At 40.9% G+C, this 20,863-nt stretch overlaps 1 protein-coding gene across 1 annotated transcript in view; it reads left to right on the top strand.

Annotated features, from left to right (window-relative positions):
• Nucleotides 1-20,863, top strand: part of nrg3b (neuregulin 3b) — a 233,164-nt gene that overhangs the window by 196,078 nt on the left and 16,223 nt on the right. The window contains exons 4-6 of the mRNA XM_069664997.1: nt 7,778-7,804; nt 13,182-13,284; nt 17,226-17,352. Of these exons, the coding sequence (XP_069521098.1) occupies nt 7,778-7,804; nt 13,182-13,284; nt 17,226-17,352 (257 nt within the window). The remainder of the gene's footprint in view (nt 1-7,777; nt 7,805-13,181; nt 13,285-17,225; nt 17,353-20,863) is intronic.

Below are 20,863 nucleotides of genomic sequence, written 5' to 3'. Positions count from 1 at the left end.
CCAGCATGCATTGCGCCCCTCCCTCTGAAAGGAACGGCCCAGTGAGAGACGCTGGAATGAAATATTACCGCTTTCCAGTCAAGGACATTTATCGCTGCAAGCAATGGCTCTGAAAAGAATATACAATGAGAATATACCGGTGGATCGTCTAGAAAATCTTCAGGTCTGCAGTCTACATTCCAAACCTGACGTTTTTGAATGAGACATGACATCAGAGGCGGTGTCCTAGATTCAGGAAGTGTAGTTTAGCAAGCTCCCTGGCCTCCACCAGATGACGCTTTTAACGTAGTCTGGCGGAGGTTTTCCAGGGCCCATTGGAGAAGCAGAAATGTCATTCTCAAAAGGCACTGAGCAAAATTTTGTTTCAATTTTTTGTTTACCAAAACGTCATTAGCTCCCCATTATAGCATGATAGGACAGGGGTTGTAAATCAGAGTGAGACAACTTCTGTTGACTTTATCTTCATAAACTAGTTTTAAAGCAATGCAGCGTTCTTTTTAGTGCCTACGTCATGAATTTGTCAATTTTGTCCAGTTTTATGTCGTGCAGCTCTTCTTTTTCAGCCTCAATAAATGGGCTGAAGTTAAATCTAATCTCTTCCTGCAGATTGATACGACAGACGTAGCCCTGTGATAAGAGCTGTTTCTGTGGCAGCAGTCTGTTATTCATAGCAGCGGTCTGTTATACATAAATAACAGGTGCCATTATTGATCAATCACAATCGAGTATTCAACACAGCCGTGTAATATGATCTAGATAACGTACAGTCAGTAAATCTTTCTCGAGGGAATGTTAACACCTGTCTTACAATTTTTAATAAATGGAACATAGACGTTTATTCGCTGCATTAAAGTTTTTTTTATTCCACAACAGGTGCTGATATATTGATTATTAGTGTTATAAAGAAGAGATTTTTATTTTAATCCTTATTTCGCAATTATTAGTGCAATAAAAAAACATATTTAGTGACTAGACACAGTCAAATGTGCACCCTGAGACTGTGTTTCTTTATCAGCCTCTGTAGGCATAATGCTCCCATGCAGATATAAGAATAAAACCCTGTTCATAAAACCTCCTGTATCTTTTCTGACAGCCTTTAATCTTGATTCGCTTTAGTCACACAGAAGGAAAAAGGATTTCCGATTCCTGTTCATGAAAAACAATTCCCCCCTTAGTCTTTGAATCCCTGTGACAGCTGCGTGGTGAGTTAAAAAATAAAAGTAAAAGTCAGAGGTACAAGGGAGAGAAATTGGAGGCCGGGGGCCTTTCCCACGAGACGGCGGCTTTACAAATACACACTGTTTTATGGAGCGACTTTGCTCCTCTGTGTCGGAAAGAAAACTTGCCTTCTGTTTGATGCCATAAAGCCCACTGTGAGTCCATTAATGGGGTCACAAGTCAGTGTCAAGAAGCATGTTTCATTTTTCACAACAGGATTTATTTTGTTTTCTAGGGGCCGAAATCAATTTGTGTCCGGATCGGGAGATTTTTATAGTTTTGTCCGAGATAAACTCTGTCCTACTGTGTATAGCTAAAAATAAAGGGCATAATAGAAAGAAAAACAATAGATACCATCACAATTATAATACATTTCATTCATAAAAAAATATACAAGCCTTGGAGAGTAAATATAAACATAAAGCGGCATTTTTTATTGTGTTAAATGCATTATCTAATGCTCTTCAGTAAAATATACTGTAAAAACAATGGTTACTATACTAAATTCAGATCATTTTTCCCGTAGTTTATGAGCTTACCGAAAGCATTTCAACAAAATACTTCTTGGAAAGAGATCATCTCGCAACATAACAGGATGGATTGAAGCAGAAAATTAAAATGGATGGATTTTGTCAGTGGATTAAACATGCAATATACCTTTTAGATCACCAAAAAGCTGTGTTTTTAAGGGACACGCATCTTTTAACACTCGCTGAAGGTAAGCCTATAAAAAGAGTTTTATCAGCATGCGGGTAAACACAATGCTCCAGAGTAGGAGTCCCCTAGAAAACAGCATTAACTCCGGAGCTACAAAGCTATATTTGCACTGCTGCTGCTTAAAGAGTCGCTTAAGGCAGGGATTCCCAACTTTTTTATTTTATCTTGTGACCACTTAAAACAGAGCTATAGGTGTAAACAATGAGCCAAATAATGTTTTCCCCCCCATTTGCTCTATTTTTGCTCAAATTTCTCGTCTCTAGCTTAAAAAAAATGCTGAATGTGAGCCAAAAGCAGTTGGAAGAGAGGGATGTATATGCATAAAGTAATAAATATACAAGAGAAAATCTCATGTCACAGTTATGACTCAATGTAAACATCTACACAATATTTCTGTGCCGTTTGGGGTGAGAGAAAACACGTTGTAGGTGGAGAAGTTGCTACAGGAAGAAGGTGGATGAGCGTTGCTGTGTCATATGAAAAAACGCCCTCCATCACATATGCTCCATTAAATTATGCAGTATGTTGTTTGTACGCTTTCAGTGTATAGGCCTACACTGCAAATACACGTAGCTTGCAGATATACAATATGATAGATCTAAAGTGCATGATGACCCCATCCTGAATCTCTTTAATCTATAAATAAAGTCACTGACAGCTGTGATACAAAACTGCATGCAAATAATCGTGTATCGCCGCTCCTCGCATGCACCTGTTCACCACAGACAACAGCGTTTGGCCAAATTTGCTCCCCCAACTGAGGAGATAAGTGTGCCCTGGAAGATTTGCAAGAGGAATGAAGCCTATTTTGATCTCTGTTGATACAGAGTAATCTAAAATTTACCCAGATTACCAAGGGTTTGGAGGATTATCCGCTTTTCAGAGGCAAATCATGTAATAACATACACACAAACATGCACATACCGACAACAACTACGAGTGGGCCGAGCTCCGGTGAAATCTAGTTCATTGTGAGTTTACGTGTTTGCATGCAGAGTTTGTTCAACATTTTCTTGCATTGATGTGGCAGCTTTAGACTCAAATCACACCCCGGGGAGAGAAAAGTTTCATCTGCTGTGCTCACTTAACTTTTTTTCTCTCCCTGAAATCAATCTCTGTGCAAGCTTACAGTCACCAATCATCCATCGCTCCTCATCCTTTGTCTTGTTATTGACTCGGCCACAAAGCAGCCACTCAAAAGAGCAGTCCACACCAGGCTGCCACTCGGTCATACACACACACACACACACACACACACACACGCATCTTTGCACAGGTAGAAAAGAGAAGCGGAGACGTGTCGCGCGCATCTCAAAAGCCCAGGGACAAAAGGGAAAGAGAGGCTCCCTGCCAGGTACTCCAGCTGCACTGCTGTGAGCTCGGCTGTGGAAATGAAGTGGGGAGAAGGTGCTGCAGTCTTACATATCAGTGCACAGTGGGAGAGTGGAAGGGTCTTTAATTGGAGGAGTGGGAGAGTTGGAAGGCTACAGTTTAGTTTATACCTGGTAAAGAAGTTCAGGCCAAGCCACTTAAACACCATATCCACACGGTGGCCATCTTCCTGTTGTGTCGTGCTGGGAAGGTTGGAAAGCTCAAATGCTGGTAATGGCTCATCATTTCACCGCTTCCCGATTAATTAGCGCCTGAAAAGACAATGGATAGTGAAATTCTGGAGGGAAGTTGGGCGTAATTTCAAAGTAAAACAACGGATTCGATAACCTGTTAGCTAACAGCTAATGTGAGCACTCACACAATTCCTTGCTAGCATAAAGTTAGCTACAAGCTTGGAATTTACGCCTTTCCTATTGTATAGTGTAAAACTTCCAAGCCAGTAGTTTAAGCTTTCAACCACTTCCTCCCTAACGGTAATATTGGCTAATAACCCATTAGCTACAGCTAGACAGCAGCTGATGTTAGCATTCAAACAATTTATTGCTAGCTTTACGCTGGCTTCTTTTAAAATAATAGATGTAGCTAGGAATTAACACCTTTTCTACTGTCTCTAGTAACACTACCAAGCAGTAATTTAAGCTGTCAGACACTTCCTTGCTAAAGTTAATGTTAGCTAAGAAGGGCTGCATGCTAACGTAATATGTTGTTCAACATTAGCCAATGTTATCGAATGTGTTTAACTTTAAATAGATTTACCTTCACAGTTTCACTGACACAGACGTTAACGGTGAAATGATAATGACATGTCATAAACACTGCATTTTAAACAATACATTTGATGATTAGCTACTGTTCAAAAACAGCTGATGTTAGCACTGAAACACTTCCTCGCTAGTTAGCTAGGAAGGAAATTCCTATTAAACATAGCAGCTAGCTAGGAATGTATGCCTTTGGCTAAGAAGGGGCTGAATGCTAACATTAGCTGTTGTCTTATAATAGCTAATGGGCTATCAACTAGTTGTTTTAACTTGAAATACAGACAAATTGATAAAAGTCAGAGGAAAATGGCCGCAGTGTGATTATGGTTGGTGGTGTTCATTCTGGCCGTTTGCACCTGCAAGATGATTCTTGGTGAAAGATTAAAGAGGAAGGTGAGCCAGCTGTGGTTTCACCCCGCTGAATTACAATGAGGAAGAAAGCAAGCCTCTAATTTGAACTATTAATCTCCTGTAGATATTAGGCCTTGAGTAAGTAGCTACAGCGAATATTCGGTTCAATATCACACACACACACACAAACACAGACACATTGACTCCGCGGTTCCCTGCTCACCCAAGTGGAGGAGGGGATTAAGGATTTGATTCACTCCCGCCATTGTCTCTCCCACTCGCCAGATTTCTGCCTCTTAATCGGGCCAAGAGCATCTGACATGATGCACAGGTATTCTCCCAGCTTTCTCAAGGCTCCGTAAGCGATTCCCTGAGGTGCCTTGACTTGCCAGTGCGAAGGATTGGCAGCCTGCACGTATTATGATTGGTGAATGTCTCTAGACGCGGCAATTCCAGAGGAAAGGATGTGCATCAGTGTTGTAATGACATCATCTGTGCTGGCTGTGACAGTCGGGGCGATTTAGAGAGGGAAAGTGTTTGCTGTTGCCATGGCCAATCACAGGGAAATGCATGAATGGATGATACAGATCAGGCGACATCAGCAGGATACTGAATTCTCTTCTTTGGCTTTGGAGAGTGTTTGTGCCACTGTGACAGTAAACACCTAGCAACAAAAGTGAAGACCATATCATGCAGTAATTTCTCAAGTAGGTAAAAGGCAAAATAGGGACAAAGGGGAGGAGAAAACTGATGTGCTCCTATAGCCCCTGGAAACCCACAATAGCCTTCTCACTTAGGGTTTATTTTCATAAAAGTAAGCATCTAATAAGTATTAGAAATTAGTTTCGAGCCAAAACTGAAATATTGTCATTTAAGTTTCTGAATTTCCTAATACTGTGTTTAAATTGGGCGTGGAAACGTTACACGGCAGCTAACTGACTGTTTAAACCTTGCGTTAGCTTCGTCCTTTAGCCAAGTATTAATGGCCGCCGGTGTTGAGTGTCGACTACAGGGGCTATATTTTCAGCTACCGGCATTTTGTTAACGTGGTTGATAACTATTCCCTGTGGTCACTTTTGAGCATCGACAAGGGGGGGTTAGCTCTGTATTAATGCAGTGCTAGCTAACTTAAAACAGCCATCATTTATCAGGTACATTAGCTAATGTTGCATGTGTATGCTAACTGCTTACTATGATACGGATAGAAAAGCTTTTATAACTCGTTTAGTGACCAACTGAAAATATTGAATTATTTTAGCTGAGAAATTTTTGATTTTTGTGGGTGCTAATAAAACTCTCAACTCTCATATTTCTTTTTACTATTTCAAGCCAATTTTCCTCAGACTTGAACAGTTTGTTCTACTTTGAGACAATGTCTCAATTTGTGTTTAATAATGCTGACATTTGTAAAATAATCCTCAAGGCCACCGGACAGAAATTAGGAAACGATGCACCTGCTTCTTATCAAACCACATAAAAAAAATCATTTTTTCATTGATTAATTTGAAGATTTCAGGCCTGCTTTTTTTCTTGTGATCACTGTAAGTGTATCCCCATGCCTCATTAATAATCTGCCAGACAGTCAGAGTGTCACTAACATACCTAGCCTTGTATTTAAAGGTCCAGTTCACTGATTTTCAACCTCAGTCCTATCATGCTATTATGAGGAGCTAATGCCATTATGGTAGGAAAAAATGTAATTTTCCTCTGTGCCTTTGGAGGACGCTATCCGCTTCTCCAATGGGTCCTGGAAAACCACCACCAGACTACATAAGACGCGTCATCTGGCGAAGGCCAGGGAGCTCGTTAAACTACACTTCCTCAATCTAGGATGCCCACCTCTGATGTCATGTCTCCTTCAAAATCGTCAGGTTTGAAATGTAGACTGTAGACCCGAAGATTTTTAGGCGATCCACCTGTTTATTCTTCAGATTCTGTTCCGCTCTGAGCCGTTGCCTGCAGCGAAAAAGTAGTATTTCACTCCAGCGTCTCTCACTGGGCCGTTCCTTTCAGAGGGAGGGGCGCAATGCACGCTGGGTGTTGTAGGAATGCAGAATGGGTGAAACCACGAGCTGTTTGTACAACTTTCTCCACAGCTATGGCGCCAATTTCAAATATCATTGCTTTTTCAATTACAGAGACCACCAGCTTTGACTGACAGTGGATTCTTCCAAGGGCAAATTGCTCCTTTAATAAGATATTTTAACATTTGCAGATGTAAATGCTCCCTGAAACCTTCCTATAATGTCACAAGTTTGCTACTGTGCTTCTAATTTGCTCACTCACATTAAATACGACCTATTTCCTCCAGTCACACTGTGTTACATAGTTAGATAAACCAATTATTATTACATCCATTTATCCAAAATGTTGTTTGTCTTTGCACATGTGAATCTCGCTCCAGTCCTCTGGGGTGTTGTTATTTTTCCTCAAACTCACAAAGCCACAGCACTGACACATTTTCCCATGGCACCATCAAAATGCATCCGGGAACAGATGTTTTTTGTTTTTTTGTTTTTTTCAGTTGGCAACAATTTTTTGCGAGTGCCCACCACATAATCTGTCAGGAGCTTGGCAAGCGGCATTCTATTTAAGACTCAGACCACCTCTGTCAGAAAAGCAATTACGAGTGAGGGTTTCATTTTAATTTAAATGAGATTACATTACAGTGACATGAAAAAGGGCCACTGTCTGGATGGAAAGAACACGAGTGCTCCTTTTTATCTGTTTCCCCAGCATTGGGATTCGGGGGGGGGACTTAACTGCATGAAGAAAGATTGTGAGAGTGTGTGTCAAAGTGTGTGTGCGCGACAGAAAAAGACATGCAGACAAAAGCGCTGTGTGTCTACGGGTGAGCACGGGTGCATCTTAAAGGGAACAGCTTGTGAATATTGAAAAGCTACACTCGGAGATGGAAGGGAACAATTACTGCAACGCCTTGGGCTCGAATCGAAAGGCCTGTGCAAAGCGACGTCAGTGACATAAAGCTATGTGATATGTCATTTTCAACTTCTATTTTTTTTACCACCCTTCCTCTAATCCCCTCAGTCGCCCCCCCTTATCTTTTGTTGTTCTCTTTATTCATTCAGATCCACTGCAGGCTGTTTGAATTCAGAGTGGAGAAAGCATAGCGAGCATCATCACCTGGTGCACAAGAGAGGAGCGGGGGGGGGGGGCATGTCAGAGGAAGCCGTCAAACCAACTTTACGGTGTACTTCTTGCATGTGTGTCTCCCTGAGGTGAATTCTGACAAACATAGAGATCATGTTGTAACTGTTTTATCTCTCCTCTCTCTGTGTCTCCCTTTTTTTTCATCTCCTACCTGCCGTTGAACGCGCCAGCGGACGAGCTTGGGATCGAGTTCATGGGTAAGACAACTTTTTCATTAACTTTATTTATTTTATTTTCATACGCAGCACTGTCTGTGAAGAGCTACATACAAAAGCACACACAATCACAAGCACAAGGCCACTCACCTTGGAAAAAAATTAATGCGGGGCCCAGTCGCCATGGAAACACCGAGGTGTTGAATTAGGTGTATTCTGTCTGCGTGAAGAACAGTGCCGTTACAGAGGAGTGATGTAATGAGGAAGGAGCAATAAAGACGGACGGCTGCGGCTATTTTTTTGAATGTATGTTTGGGGCTCTGGAGCTGCTCTAAATCTGGATTTTCAAAATAAAAGCATACACGAACAATTTGTTTAACTACAGCAGCCATTCCTAAACCAACTGCCCACTTTAAAATCTATAAAACCCACCCAAACCTCGAAATAACAACTTTGATCAATACTTGAGACTAAATTTACGTATTTCCCGATATTTTTTATTTAATAAACTAAGAAAAAATTGAAGCGAAAGTGGGCCTAGTGCACTGCGGTGCAAATAAATAATCCAATCATATACACTAACTATTTAAGCATCAAAATAAGTGCAAAAGTTAATTGCAAAATTGATTGAATTTGTTGTAAATTACCTCCCGCAGCCCCGCTGCAGTACCTTTACCAGCCACCAGGGGGCAACACTTTTGGGAATAACTGAACTATTGCATAAAAACCAATTAAAAAAACGATCTGAACCTCTTTTGATATTAGGAACATTTCCAGCTTCAAGGTGGTTAAAAAAAATCTTTAAAAAATAAATTACCTAACCCTCTCGCTTTAATAACGACACACTGTTCTTTGTCCAGAGGGAAACTACAGTCTTATTCCACACACACACACACACACACACACACACACACACACACACACACACACACGCACACAGCCTCTATCTACCACCCTCGTGATGTTTTTCATCTCCTCTATGCCATCTTCTCCGGCTCCCTTTTGTGCATACATAAAAAAACCAACATTGCACGCTGTGAAGTTTTCCATTAACATCATACTTCATACACTGCTGTCATGTCACACACTTGCTGCGGGGAAATACGAGGAAGGTGGGGGAGGAGGCTCTTTGAAAAGGGGAAGCCTACCCTGCTGCACACAACATCCCTCACTTCAGTGATTTTAATCCGGGGACTAAATTAGTTGAGAACGCTGCTGCAGGTGGGCGGATGCATTAGAGAAAATGAGAATGGGGAGGGATCGATTGATAGCCGGACGGATGACAGACGCAGTTTTTTGGGCTCTGATGTAAGTGCTCATTGTGCTTTCTCATTGTGTTCCATTAAGACTTCCTCTTCTGCCTTAGCAATGGATCTTTTCATAGTTGTTATATAAGTCTGATGTGTGACAGTCTGAGCTTGAGACAGTCCGTCAGACTGCAGCAAAGCTCTGTTTGAAGTGGGATTGAGTGCTCCAAATATGATCTCGATTTCTGATTTCCTTTCATTCTTTAGCCCAGCAGCTGCAGCTCTGTGCGTCTCACTAGTTTCCCGTCATGTTTTCCACCCCGTTTAGTCATGGATACTTAAAGCATGCTCTTCCTTATAGCGTTTTTTTATTTAGTGTATAGCATAGCCGGCCATATGGGATTCTGTTGTCCATGTATGAATACGTCATGGGGCTACTAAGTTGGTTCCGTTTCCCAACATGCTCTTGCATCTAATTTCCACAATGCCTCTTGGCTCGGGGCACGAAAGGCCCGTAATGGTTTTATGTGCAGACTGCATGTTGGTTTTTCCTTGCAGACATTCAGCGGAGCTTTGTAGACAGATGTTTTTTTTATGTTCAGATTTTGCAAAAGCCTATTTCATCTTTCAAAAAAAAAAAAAGACAGACAGAAGGGCTCGTCTCAAGTGGTGGTCCGTATGAGCTCTTGCTGTACATCTGAAAAGATGCAAACGTCGAGAGGTCGTTTCACTGATGGGGCAGGATGGAGGGCTGACATATCGCTCTATAAAGAGCAGAGGCAACTTCCTGATGCTCATTCATATAGTGCACTTTGAATATATTCACTGTTGCGTACCCAACAAATTAAAGGGTGAGTCAAGAATCTGTGAATTAAGACATTTTAACAGCTTCATGTATAATATTACTAGTGTCATATATGTGATCATTTCTATTATGCACAATAGAGCTTGACAGAAACATCTCTGAGATGATGTTATCGGACATATCGCAGTATTATAGTTCACATAGAGCTTGACATTTTTCATATGACTTCTTATGTTCAACCAACAGTCCAAAACGCAAAGACTCACTTATTTACTGTCATAAAGGATAAATAAAAGCAGCAAATCCTCAAATGCTTAAAGAGGGGGTATTATGCTGTTTCATATTTTAAGACATATATATATTGTTACAATGTTGGATGTCCAAACTAAACGTGGGTGAAGTTTTAAATCTGTAGGTAAAAGTAAATTGGAATAATCCCCAGGCTTCTCAGCTCAGTCTGCAGGCTGCTGTGAACGCCAGGTTTCATACAGTTTTTTTCTACACGCTGCGCTTTGTGATGTCACAAAGAGCTGGCCAACCAGAAGAAAGCGGGCTTGTAGGGGCGGGGTTTCTTTAAGGGACAGAGCTGACTGAGTCGTTTCAGGCAGAGGCTGTATGAGGGCCTGCACAGAGCACCAGTGTGAGAAAAATGATGAGTTGTTTTTACTGTAAATTATGCTAAGCTACTCCACAGGTATCACAGAGTGAGATATGTAGCTTGAAATTAGCATAATACCCTCCTTTAACATATTCTATCCATGAAGTACTTGACTAACTAGTCCAGCTCTGATATGTGATGTAGTTAAGTAATGATAGATAGAAGGTTTACGATAAAACTGAGCCATATCATGTATTAAACCTAACTTTCATCCTTATTAACAATTTATTCTGCTGCTGGAAAACAAACTACCCGAAACATTTCACAATGGCAACTCTGTTATGAGCATTGCAAATAAGTGCTAGTGAAAATTGATATTTAAGTATATGAAAAAATCCAAATCCAAAAATTCTATTATCCTAAAATATCATAATTGGTGTCACAAATTCAGAACCAGTCAGACTGTAATGCACAATAAAGTCTAAACTGGTTAGTCACGCACCAAATTGCTCTTTTCTAAATGGTAATGTGCCAGCAAAAGCAACTTAACATTAAAGTGTGAAGATTTAAACCGAGTATTTACCTCCAAAAAACACCAAAATCATCCACATAGCAATTTGTCTGTTTTCTAGTATTAAAAATGCAATAGTGTGACACAGCTGGCCTCCCCTGCAGCTTTTATTTTGACTGACTCTCTCCTGCCTCCTCCTCACAGGAGCTGAGTGGGCAGTTTGAACCTCTGATGTATAAATATATATACTGCATATATCCACATATTTTATCTCCAGGAGTTGTTCATAACTTATCTTTATCTTTAGCCAGAAGCGCTCTCATATTTAAAAGGTTTTCCCTCCAGTTTGAACTCAGTTACACCACACTTTGCCTTAGATGTGTCGACGCAGCAGTGATGTAATGCAGGGGGGGGTGAAGAAAGTGATGCAAACACACTTTAATGTAAGCTTTTGCCACAAGAAGTGCTCCAAACAGTCACCGATGCCCTTAAAACAAGAGTTGGAGGAAGTTGACAAACCTGTGCGGACAGGAAGTCCTCCCAGGACAGTTCTCCGTTGACAGCATCAAAAGCCACAAACAAGCCCGCAAAGGTCACAACCAGGTTGCGGTGATGTTTTCTGCACTTTACCCTGCAGTCGTCAAGGCGGTGAGATCAGACACACGGGGATTTATTGTTTTTGAGTGATTGAGTAATGTCTCAGGAGGTTGTGTTCAAGGTCGTGATCTCCTGTGGGACAGAGAAGTTGCTAGAAATGTCTTTGGTTGATGTCAGAGGATTTGTAAGGAAGACGCAGGTGTGTTCACTTTGACCACAAGATGACTAGAGATGCTCCAATACCTTTACTTGAGTAAAAGCCGATTCTGGGAACCCTTTCGATACTACAGCGATAAAAAAGACATCTCCATATTAGTAACCCAGTATGTGAGTGCTATAATTGCATATAAAATCGTTGTATGACCTGGCTCAGAAAACGGAAGACATCCTAACCGAGAACAAGCTAAGCATCATGAAGCAAGTTAAGCAAACGTCAGCGGCAGCTGGGCTAGCAGCCTCTCCTGATGTCTTGTGCCAAACTTATGTTATGTGAAACTGCTTTATTTTGTGTTTTTACCGGACTTAAGACGCTTTACTTTAACTTTAAAAAGAAAATACAGCCTTAAAATGTGTAATAGGAAAACACTGCTGGCTGATGCTTTGCTAGCTAACGTTACACTCCAGCTAGCACTGACTGATGTTGTTAGCTAACGTCAGATTATAGTTTACTTTAAATCAGTTCTTCTTTTCTGTTCTTAAACAGAAATTGCTAGTGAACCCCATTAAATACACTACTCCAAGTAACTATAGGAACACATAAGGCGTAAATGTATTTTATTGGCCAAATATTATGGCTTAAAAATTCAGTGTAAGACAGGAGACAAACAGCAATCCAGTAGACCCTGTGGACCAGTGTAAAAATTTGTTCCTTACATTTTTGCAGTAGTATATTTTATTGCTGTGAGGCTACTGTTTTGTAGAAGAAGAAATAAGTATATTTTTGGGAGGCTAATAAGATTAGCATATGTAAGGCTGTATTGGAGACATTTTGATACTGGTATTGGTATCGGAAGAACTCTACTTGTCACAATGTGTTTTTGATAAGCCTGTGTCCGTTTACCGCCTTGCCCACACACTTTGCACTCTGCTCAGCAGTGCAGCTCCACAATCCAGCTGCTGGGTCCGACAGATATCTGCTGGGATCAACTGCTTCTCGTCCCAGCTGCTTCTGACCTTAAGCCTCAGCGGCTGATGTGTGGGGGTCTGACAAGAAGCTCCGGGAGCATTCATTTGCTGCTAATTCCCTGTCGCCATCAGTCTCTGAAGGCCGACACACATACAGTACACGCACAAACACACACACATACAGAGTCGGTGTGGCCCCTGCTGTGCAGACAGTCCATTGGTATTGCCTGCTGGGTTTGTCTGAACGAAATGATTATCACACTTCAGTTAGCACATGTCACTAAGCCCTGCCTGTGTCTGCCATGTCCCTATCTCATGCTCAAACGCTGACATTTACTGACAGCCGCACTGGTCGCTTTATGCTAATGCAGAGGGTGGGTGGATGTGTGGCAGTGTGTGTAAGTCCATCCATGGTTTCGTGTGAGTTCTGCATGTTAATTAATGATACATGTCTTTCATGCCCACAGCCACGGCCCATATTGTCCGTGTCATAATAAAAATTCACTGGCCTGAACTGTATTCTCTCTCCCCCACAGAGAGCGGCGACACCTACCAGAGGCAGGTGCTGTCCATCTTCAGCATCGCCTCGGGGATCTGTCTGCTCGGAGTGGCATGTATGGCTCTCTACCGCCGCAACAAGTGAGTGATGCCAGCCAGCACCACATTAGTAGCGTATGCCCCCGGCTGTGCAGAAAGAGCACTTTACTATCATGGCGTGGAGCCTGATGAAATTCTAAGTGTGAGTCAGCTAGATGGTGTTTTAGCAGGGCATCATGTCTGAATTGTGTTGGATGCTTTTGGGACAGATGCTCATATAAGATTTATTAGTAAAGTGGTTTTAGTTGGCAGGTGTGTCACAAAATGCTCACACAGAACAAAATGCACAGATAGGGCAGGAGCTAAAAAACAGTAGAGCGTGTGCACCGAAGCAGAGCGCCAAAGTCAATTATTCACACCGGGGAAGAAGAAAGGAAAGGAGTGTAGACAAAGGAAGTAATGACGGAGTGTAAAGGGGGAATTAATGAAGGTTGTGTTGATTGAACTGGTCGTGATAAACAAGAATGGGTTTTATTTTTAGTCCTGTAGAACTCGGTCAACATGCTGGAGTCCTCCCTAAACAGTAGAATTAATGTACCGGAAATTGTCCAAACCAAATGTCCTTGTAAATTGAATCTCTTTTCCTGAAATGTTGTTTGACTGTTAGCTTTGACAGTTAGCTTCTCCTGCTAATGCTAACGTGGGGTCTGCTCTTCAGCAAAGACCTTTAAGCTGCTTTTTCGCTGGTTGTGAAGCAGACTGAAATTAATTCTGATTACTCTCTATGACCTACAAAAACAAACCAGACCATCAGCAACAAGATCGTTTATTTCTATGAAGATATTTTTAATGCGTGAACTGCTGGCGGTGGGGTAGGTGTCAGACGAAGCGATTAACCGCACGCTGCCTTTGTTTACATTTTCCATGGCAGAAATGTAAAGTGAGTGACACATATGACTGTTAAAGAAAGCAGGATTAGATTTGTTGCTAAAAACCACCGCTTAAGCATGTACAGGACAAAGAGAAGGAGGTACGGCTTTGTCCACAGGGGGCGCCAAAATCAACACAAACCCAAAGTTCCTCACAGCAGCTTTAACTTTCCCTCGTAGCAGCACTTCACAGAGAAGCTGCATTCTTGGGGGTGTTTGAAGACTTTACGGAGGAGTTAGAGAAAAAAATAGTTGCTTATACATTTTTAACGACTCAAAGAAACTTAATTAGATGTGGTTTTAGTAATTAGGCGGGACACAGAAATGGGGCAGCTTGCCAAATATCTACACTCAGACGCTAATTATCATGGATTATGGACTATGAAATGAACCTTTTTGGCGAAACGTACTGTACCATATTCCGCAGTACAGCACAGAATCATGAATATATGTATTTTACGGCTTTTACTGTTAATAAACTGCGCTTTTATATGATATTTTTTCAAGAGATCTTTCCATGTCCATTACTCAGCAAACATTAAACAGGCCTCGGCTGCACAGAGAACGTAGCAACCTAGTATTTAAAAGATGAGCATTTAATGGTGAATTAACATTTAATCCAAAAGTCTTAAGCATCAATTAAAATTTAATCCAATCAAAGTTTAATCCAAAATGAAGGAGCACTCTAATATTTTATATTTAGCCGAGCTGAAAGATTTTGCTTTGCTTTCTCACATTTTGTTTGCTCATTAGAGCTTTGTTATGGTATTGATTGGAACAGACTGGAGGGATTACCGCATGTGACAAAAAGTTAGAGCTGTTTATGAAGAAGGAACATTTAAATGTCCGGGCGAGCACCAGATGCACATGAATACATTAACTCTTACTGCTAATGTGACACATTAGCTTCAATTATACATGCACACAGATTATCTGTACATTAAGACATACATCAAAAGCAGAAATCTTCCATGCAGTCTCCCTCTGGAGGCTTGAGATCCACACTCCGGTGTCACGGGAGGTATTTCTGGAAAATCTCCTTCTATCTTCCTTTTCCCAGAATATTATCACAAAGGCATGTAATGGACATTTCACGGTACATTGCCTTGATTAAATTATCACTTGTGCAACACATCTTCTCCTCCAATGCTGTTTTTGTGGTCGGTTTGAGCGCTTTTTCACCTCCATCAAGCCTTCAGTTACAGCTCGGGAGGAAAATTTCCACATGTGAGCTGCAAATTGACTGGCGCTCATTTTGTCACTCTGACCTTTCAAGGCGCTCGTACATTAACAATGTTTGACAAACGCTGTCAAATCTCACGGTTCCGCCGTTTGACAAATGAAATGACTGTGAAACTAAGTAATATAAAATGTAGATCTGAACATTGTCACTTTTTAATTTACACGCTTGTCCAGAAGGAATAGTTGCGGTGACATCCTGCGAGGCTCGTGTTCTATATATAATGAACGGACCTGTTTTTACACACTACAGGAAATCGTCTGAAAGGAAGGAAGAAAAACAGGTCAATATGTATGATCACCTACTTTGCTCATACACATGTGTACAAAGAGCTGGCCAAGTGCCTAATAGAAATCAATAAGTGGGAAAAACACTGTCATAAGAGTGTTTTCTTATTAGAGAGAAGGAAGGAAATAACCTGACCACAGCAAAAAGCTAATATAGAGACACTTTAAGTATACCTCATATAATCGTCTTTCCAGTTTTTTATACTGTTTTCTGTGTCATAGATACATATACAGTACAGTATGTATACATATATAGATATATAGATATATATAGATATATATATATGTATACATACTGTGTATATATATATATATATATATATGTATATATATATATTCAACACAACCTTTTTTCTAGATTAACATAACAATACTATGACGTTACAAAATAGCCTCACACGATTGAGGGAAAAAACTAAACTAAAAAAAGAGTAAATTAAACAAAAACCATGGACAAAATAATAATATTAAAGGTATAATCTCGAAGTCTGTTAAGTCACTATCTATCGCTGAATGAGGTAACACAATGGTGATTGAGCCTATGGCTGATAAAAGCCTTTGCATTTGCAGTATTACAGACTGGGTGTCTGTGGCGACTTTCACAGAAAAAAATCTCAAGCAGCGTCCAGTTAGTGACGTGTTTTCCATCACCCAGCAGTGGTTAGTCTGCCAGAGAGGGTAGGCAGAGCTAAGCGGCTGCTTTTCCGGTCTCTGCAAGTGCTGCGAGTAAACAGTAATCTACCATGGCTGAACAAACAAAGAAAAGATCGATGACTTCAGATACAACTTCAACAATAAGTGAAAATCCAAAGAAAAAGAAACAAATCCGACGCTCAGATGAAGGCAAACAGTCTAAAAAGGAAAACGACCGTCAGCGAGGAAAATCAAGAGTTACAACCGGAGCCGTGTCACACATGCGACACTGTCTGGATATCTGGGAAATGTGCTCCCACAATTATCGTTTATTGCCATAGGTGCCGCCAAAGAGAACGAAACTTTAACACTTTAATGTAACGCCTTCAGTTACACAATAATTTCAAAAATAGTACCGATACAATATCTGATTTATTCTTTACTTTTTAGTAGATGTAAATGGCTTTCCTTTGTCTTTGTAACAAATATTAGATAGTAGTCGTAGCTTTGGTCATTTTGCCTTTATTAGAAAGAACAGCTGAAGAGAGACAGGACACGTGGGTAGGAGAGAGTGGGGGGTGACATGCAGCCAAGGGCGGAGGGCGGGAGTCGAACGAGGACTGTAGCCTCTGTATATGGGGCGCCTGCTCTACCCACTGAGCTAAACCTGTGCGCCTATTTTGGTCAGTATTTAACAATTTTCCTCCCCTACAAAAAAACTGGTAGAAGTTATATATAGATTACAAATGAGGGATAAAATGAAAAGGAACAAGTGAACGAAAAGATGTAGGCAGAAGCTTATAATAGCTTCCCTTTTATACAAAACATATGCATAAAGGCAACCCTCTCACTAATTAGTTCAAGTTAAGTTTGATTATAGATTCTGCTTCAAGTATGAATATTTAGCGTCTTTATTGAAGTCGTATTCACCCACTGTCTCTCTTTCCTCCACAGGAGACACAGAGAAAAACTCCAGGCCCATTTCTCAGACAGCCGCAGCCTGAGGGACTGCAGTGTCAACGCCTCTGGCCTCATGTCCAAGTCGACTCCTCGCCTTCAATACAGCCTTCAACTCCAAAAGGTAACTCTCTCCCTATTATTGCCTCTATCATCTTTGTAATCAGCTCCATCTTAATACGTAGAGTACTCCTGTGAAAAACAGAGTTTAGAGTGCCTGACAGGATGATGTACGATGTGTGTCTTAATAATCTCTCTACTGGCTGAAGCCTTTTGTTCACACTCATATCTGACACGGGCTGAGAGACAGTGGGGAATTATAGTTTCAAATAAATGCATCGAGTGTTATACAGGAAAAATCTGCTTGTCACGTTCGCAGTGACAGATTCCTGTGACAAACTGCAGATTGGAAATTCTAATCTGTGGCGTGTCACGGCTGCTGAATTCACCATGCCAGCACAGCAACAATACTGTGTAGTAGACAAATAATGTTAAACGGCACTTTTTCTTGCCCTGGTGCTACTTTACTACTAAGAAAGTATGTTGTGCAGGAGCATTTACTTGCTGTATGGATTATTTTGTCATTTTTGTTTGTTGCTTTCGAGTAAGTTTAAGAGTAGAGCCTGAAAGTTGCAGCAGGATGAAAACTTTGAGCAAAATGGACCCATCAGTCATGGACGCATTGGTTTATAAAGAAACATAACACATTTTGGAGATAAACCAGTGCGAATTCACAAAGAGCCACTCCTGGCTAAGTAAAAAAGAAATCGCAGGTTGCGAGCACAAAAGAAAGAGCAGCTAAAAATGAATTACAAGCCTCCACAGTCAGTGCAGGAGAGCAAACTGACCCGGGCATTCAAAGCAGAGAAGGTGGATGATGTAGATGGCACTGATATGGCTGATGTCTCCACAGAATCCCTGGGTAATTGCAGCCTAATGCACACTCATAAAGGTCTTAACAAAAGAGTGCAATCGCCATGACGCATTAGCACTTTCCTGAATGCGCCCTCGTTCTTTTGCTGTAATGGTCACGTGTCGTGCTCATTTGTTTTCTTTGACACTTTTTTTCCCTTTTAATGAGATGTTATTTCATTTTTTAAAATGTGTTCAGTTGACTGTCTCATTTTATCATATGTATCGATGCTAATAATGATAATGTGCATCTGCTATACTGGTATATTGCACTTGCGAATATGCACCAGTTTTAATGCACCTGCTAATGTGCACCTGGTTAATTGCACCTTTTTCAATGCACCAGCTAATATACACCTGTTCAAATGCAACTGCTAAAATGCATCTATTGTAATACACCTGCTAATATGCACCTGTTCAAATGCACCTGCTAATGTGCATCTACAAGTAATGAGGCTGCTAATATACACCTGTTTGAATGCACCTCCAAATATGCATCTGCTAATGTGCACCTGCCAGTGCACCTGCTAATGTGCCTCTACTATAATACACCTGCTAATATGCAGCTGTTTTAATGCAACTGCAAATATGCACCTGCTAATGTGCCTCTACTAATATGCACCTGTTTTAAGCAACTGCAAATATGCTCCTGGTTTATTGCACCTGTTTTAATGAAACTGCAATTATCCACCTGGTTTATTGCACCTGTTTCAAAGCACCTGCTATGCACCTGCTAGTATACATCCGTGGCCATTAACAACAAACGTCTCAAACTGATTCCAGGTAAGAAAAAAAACTAAGCCGTACCACAGCCCAGCTTAAATACGTTAAGAATGTTTCACAGTTGCCAAGGTGACGGAACACCGACTCAAGATTTTTTTGTAACATTAGTGTTTATTGGAAATTGTTGTTTTGTTACATTAAAAATGTAAGCTCATAATATCTGAAAATCAAAGGAAAAGAAGGCCAAATTGGACTGACGAAGAAAAGCTCAGACTACATGAATATGCAAGGAGGAAACATGTTCTAAAAAGTACATTTGTTTCCAAACTGAAACAACGAATGTGGGAAGAAATAACGGATAAAATAAACTCAAGAAATATTGCCGTTAAAAGGACTAAAGACAAAGTATCTACAAAATATGACAACCTAACAACACTGGCAAGACAGGAGATGAGACAGGTGAGGAATTTTATTGAATTGTGCAGTTTTGCACGTCAAGTAGTGGTGTACGGAAGGAGACAACACAAAGTGATGTGGTTTGAGATTCATGTAGCGGGACGCAGAAGTTGACGATCGTGCATCGATGCAGTGACAGAACGTAAAGTTTGGGTGAATTTTGTACTAATTTTCTAGGAAAACCTAAAGTGAATTTTTAAGGAAAATCTTAAATTAAGATGCTTCATGCAACCGGCCACTGCTAATCTATGCCTATTAACATGAGCCTGTTTTAATGCAGTTTTATTGCACTTGCTAATAAGAACTAATGCACCTGCTACAGTGCACCTTCTAGAATACCTCCTGCTAATGTGCAACTGCTAATATGCACTTGTTTATGCACGTGATTATTATTCTCTCCAGCACTTTTTATCCCTTCTTAATGAGATTTCTTTGACATTTTCAGCTTACAGCCTCGTTCCTACAGCATATATGTAGGTGCTACTTTACAGCTGCAAATACACACCTGTTTTTGTGCACCTTCAAATACGCACCTACTCTTTATAGATGTGGAAATCCCTAGGTGTTACTAACCCACACACAAATAAATCCTCCACATTTCCTGCAATTTTTATGACTCTCTCATTAATATGTATGAGTAGACGCAGGTTGTGAGCATACTTTATTGATAACAAACAAGAAGGTTTTGCGCCATGTTTGTTTTAGGATCTGTTGACTTTTTTGTTGCCTGAAACTCCTCATTTAGGATCAGCCTTGTTCTGTCATTTTTTTGTGTTAGTGCTTTGCCTAATGCACTCAGTATTGAGGCTCTTTAATAATGCAACAGTGTCTAGTGTCACACGCTGAAACAAACACCCCCCGAGCTAGCCCCGCCCACGGAACTGCAGTTGGCACAATCTGAAAGCTTTTTGAGGGTGTCACCGAAAATTACGGCTGTGAGCGGTTGACATCTGAGAAGTGTTACAACATTTGATGTAAAGTAGCTGTGTTAAAGTCAAATAACGAAATATGACTTTTAAATAGGCCAGGTCACATCGCATTAAAGCACTGCTGCTCAAAAATCTCTATTTTAAAGTCTGCAAAGTTCCCACTCACACTAGCCCAGTCCAGCACATTGGAACCCGGTTTAAAGTCTGTTAGAAGCAGCACACCTGTCGTCCCATAGCACAATAGCCGGCTATTATATGAACACCTTGACTGTGAGAATGTGGTGACAGGAATATGTGAAGGCTCAGCATGTAGCGCGGCCCTGTGTTCAGCCAAGAAATGCTGCTTTGAGAGCTGGACCCGGGGAGGAAGCCAGGAGGAAGACAAAAATAAAAGACAGTAATAATAACACGACACAGAAACACAGGCTGTAATAGAACAGTGTGAAGGAAGCTTAAGGTGGGATGTGAGAGATCAGCGGCTGGAGGCACCCAGGGAGGGGGCAGACCGAGGAAAGATTAACAAGTGAAACCTATTTTTCTTCAGGTTTGACATCGCGACCCCAGACCTCCGCTTCCTCTCCACCCACTCCCTCAGCTTATAACCATGTAAGGTTA

The sequence above is a fragment of the Semicossyphus pulcher genome, unplaced genomic scaffold (genome assembly GCF_022749685.1).
Source record: "Semicossyphus pulcher isolate SPU_LCO1_2020_fin unplaced genomic scaffold, fSemPul1.0.p SCAF_16, whole genome shotgun sequence".
In the NCBI taxonomy this organism is placed as follows: Eukaryota; Metazoa; Chordata; class Actinopteri; order Labriformes; family Labridae; genus Semicossyphus; species Semicossyphus pulcher.
Note: the sequence above shows the minus strand (reverse complement) of the source record. Positions and strands in the feature narration are given on the sequence as shown.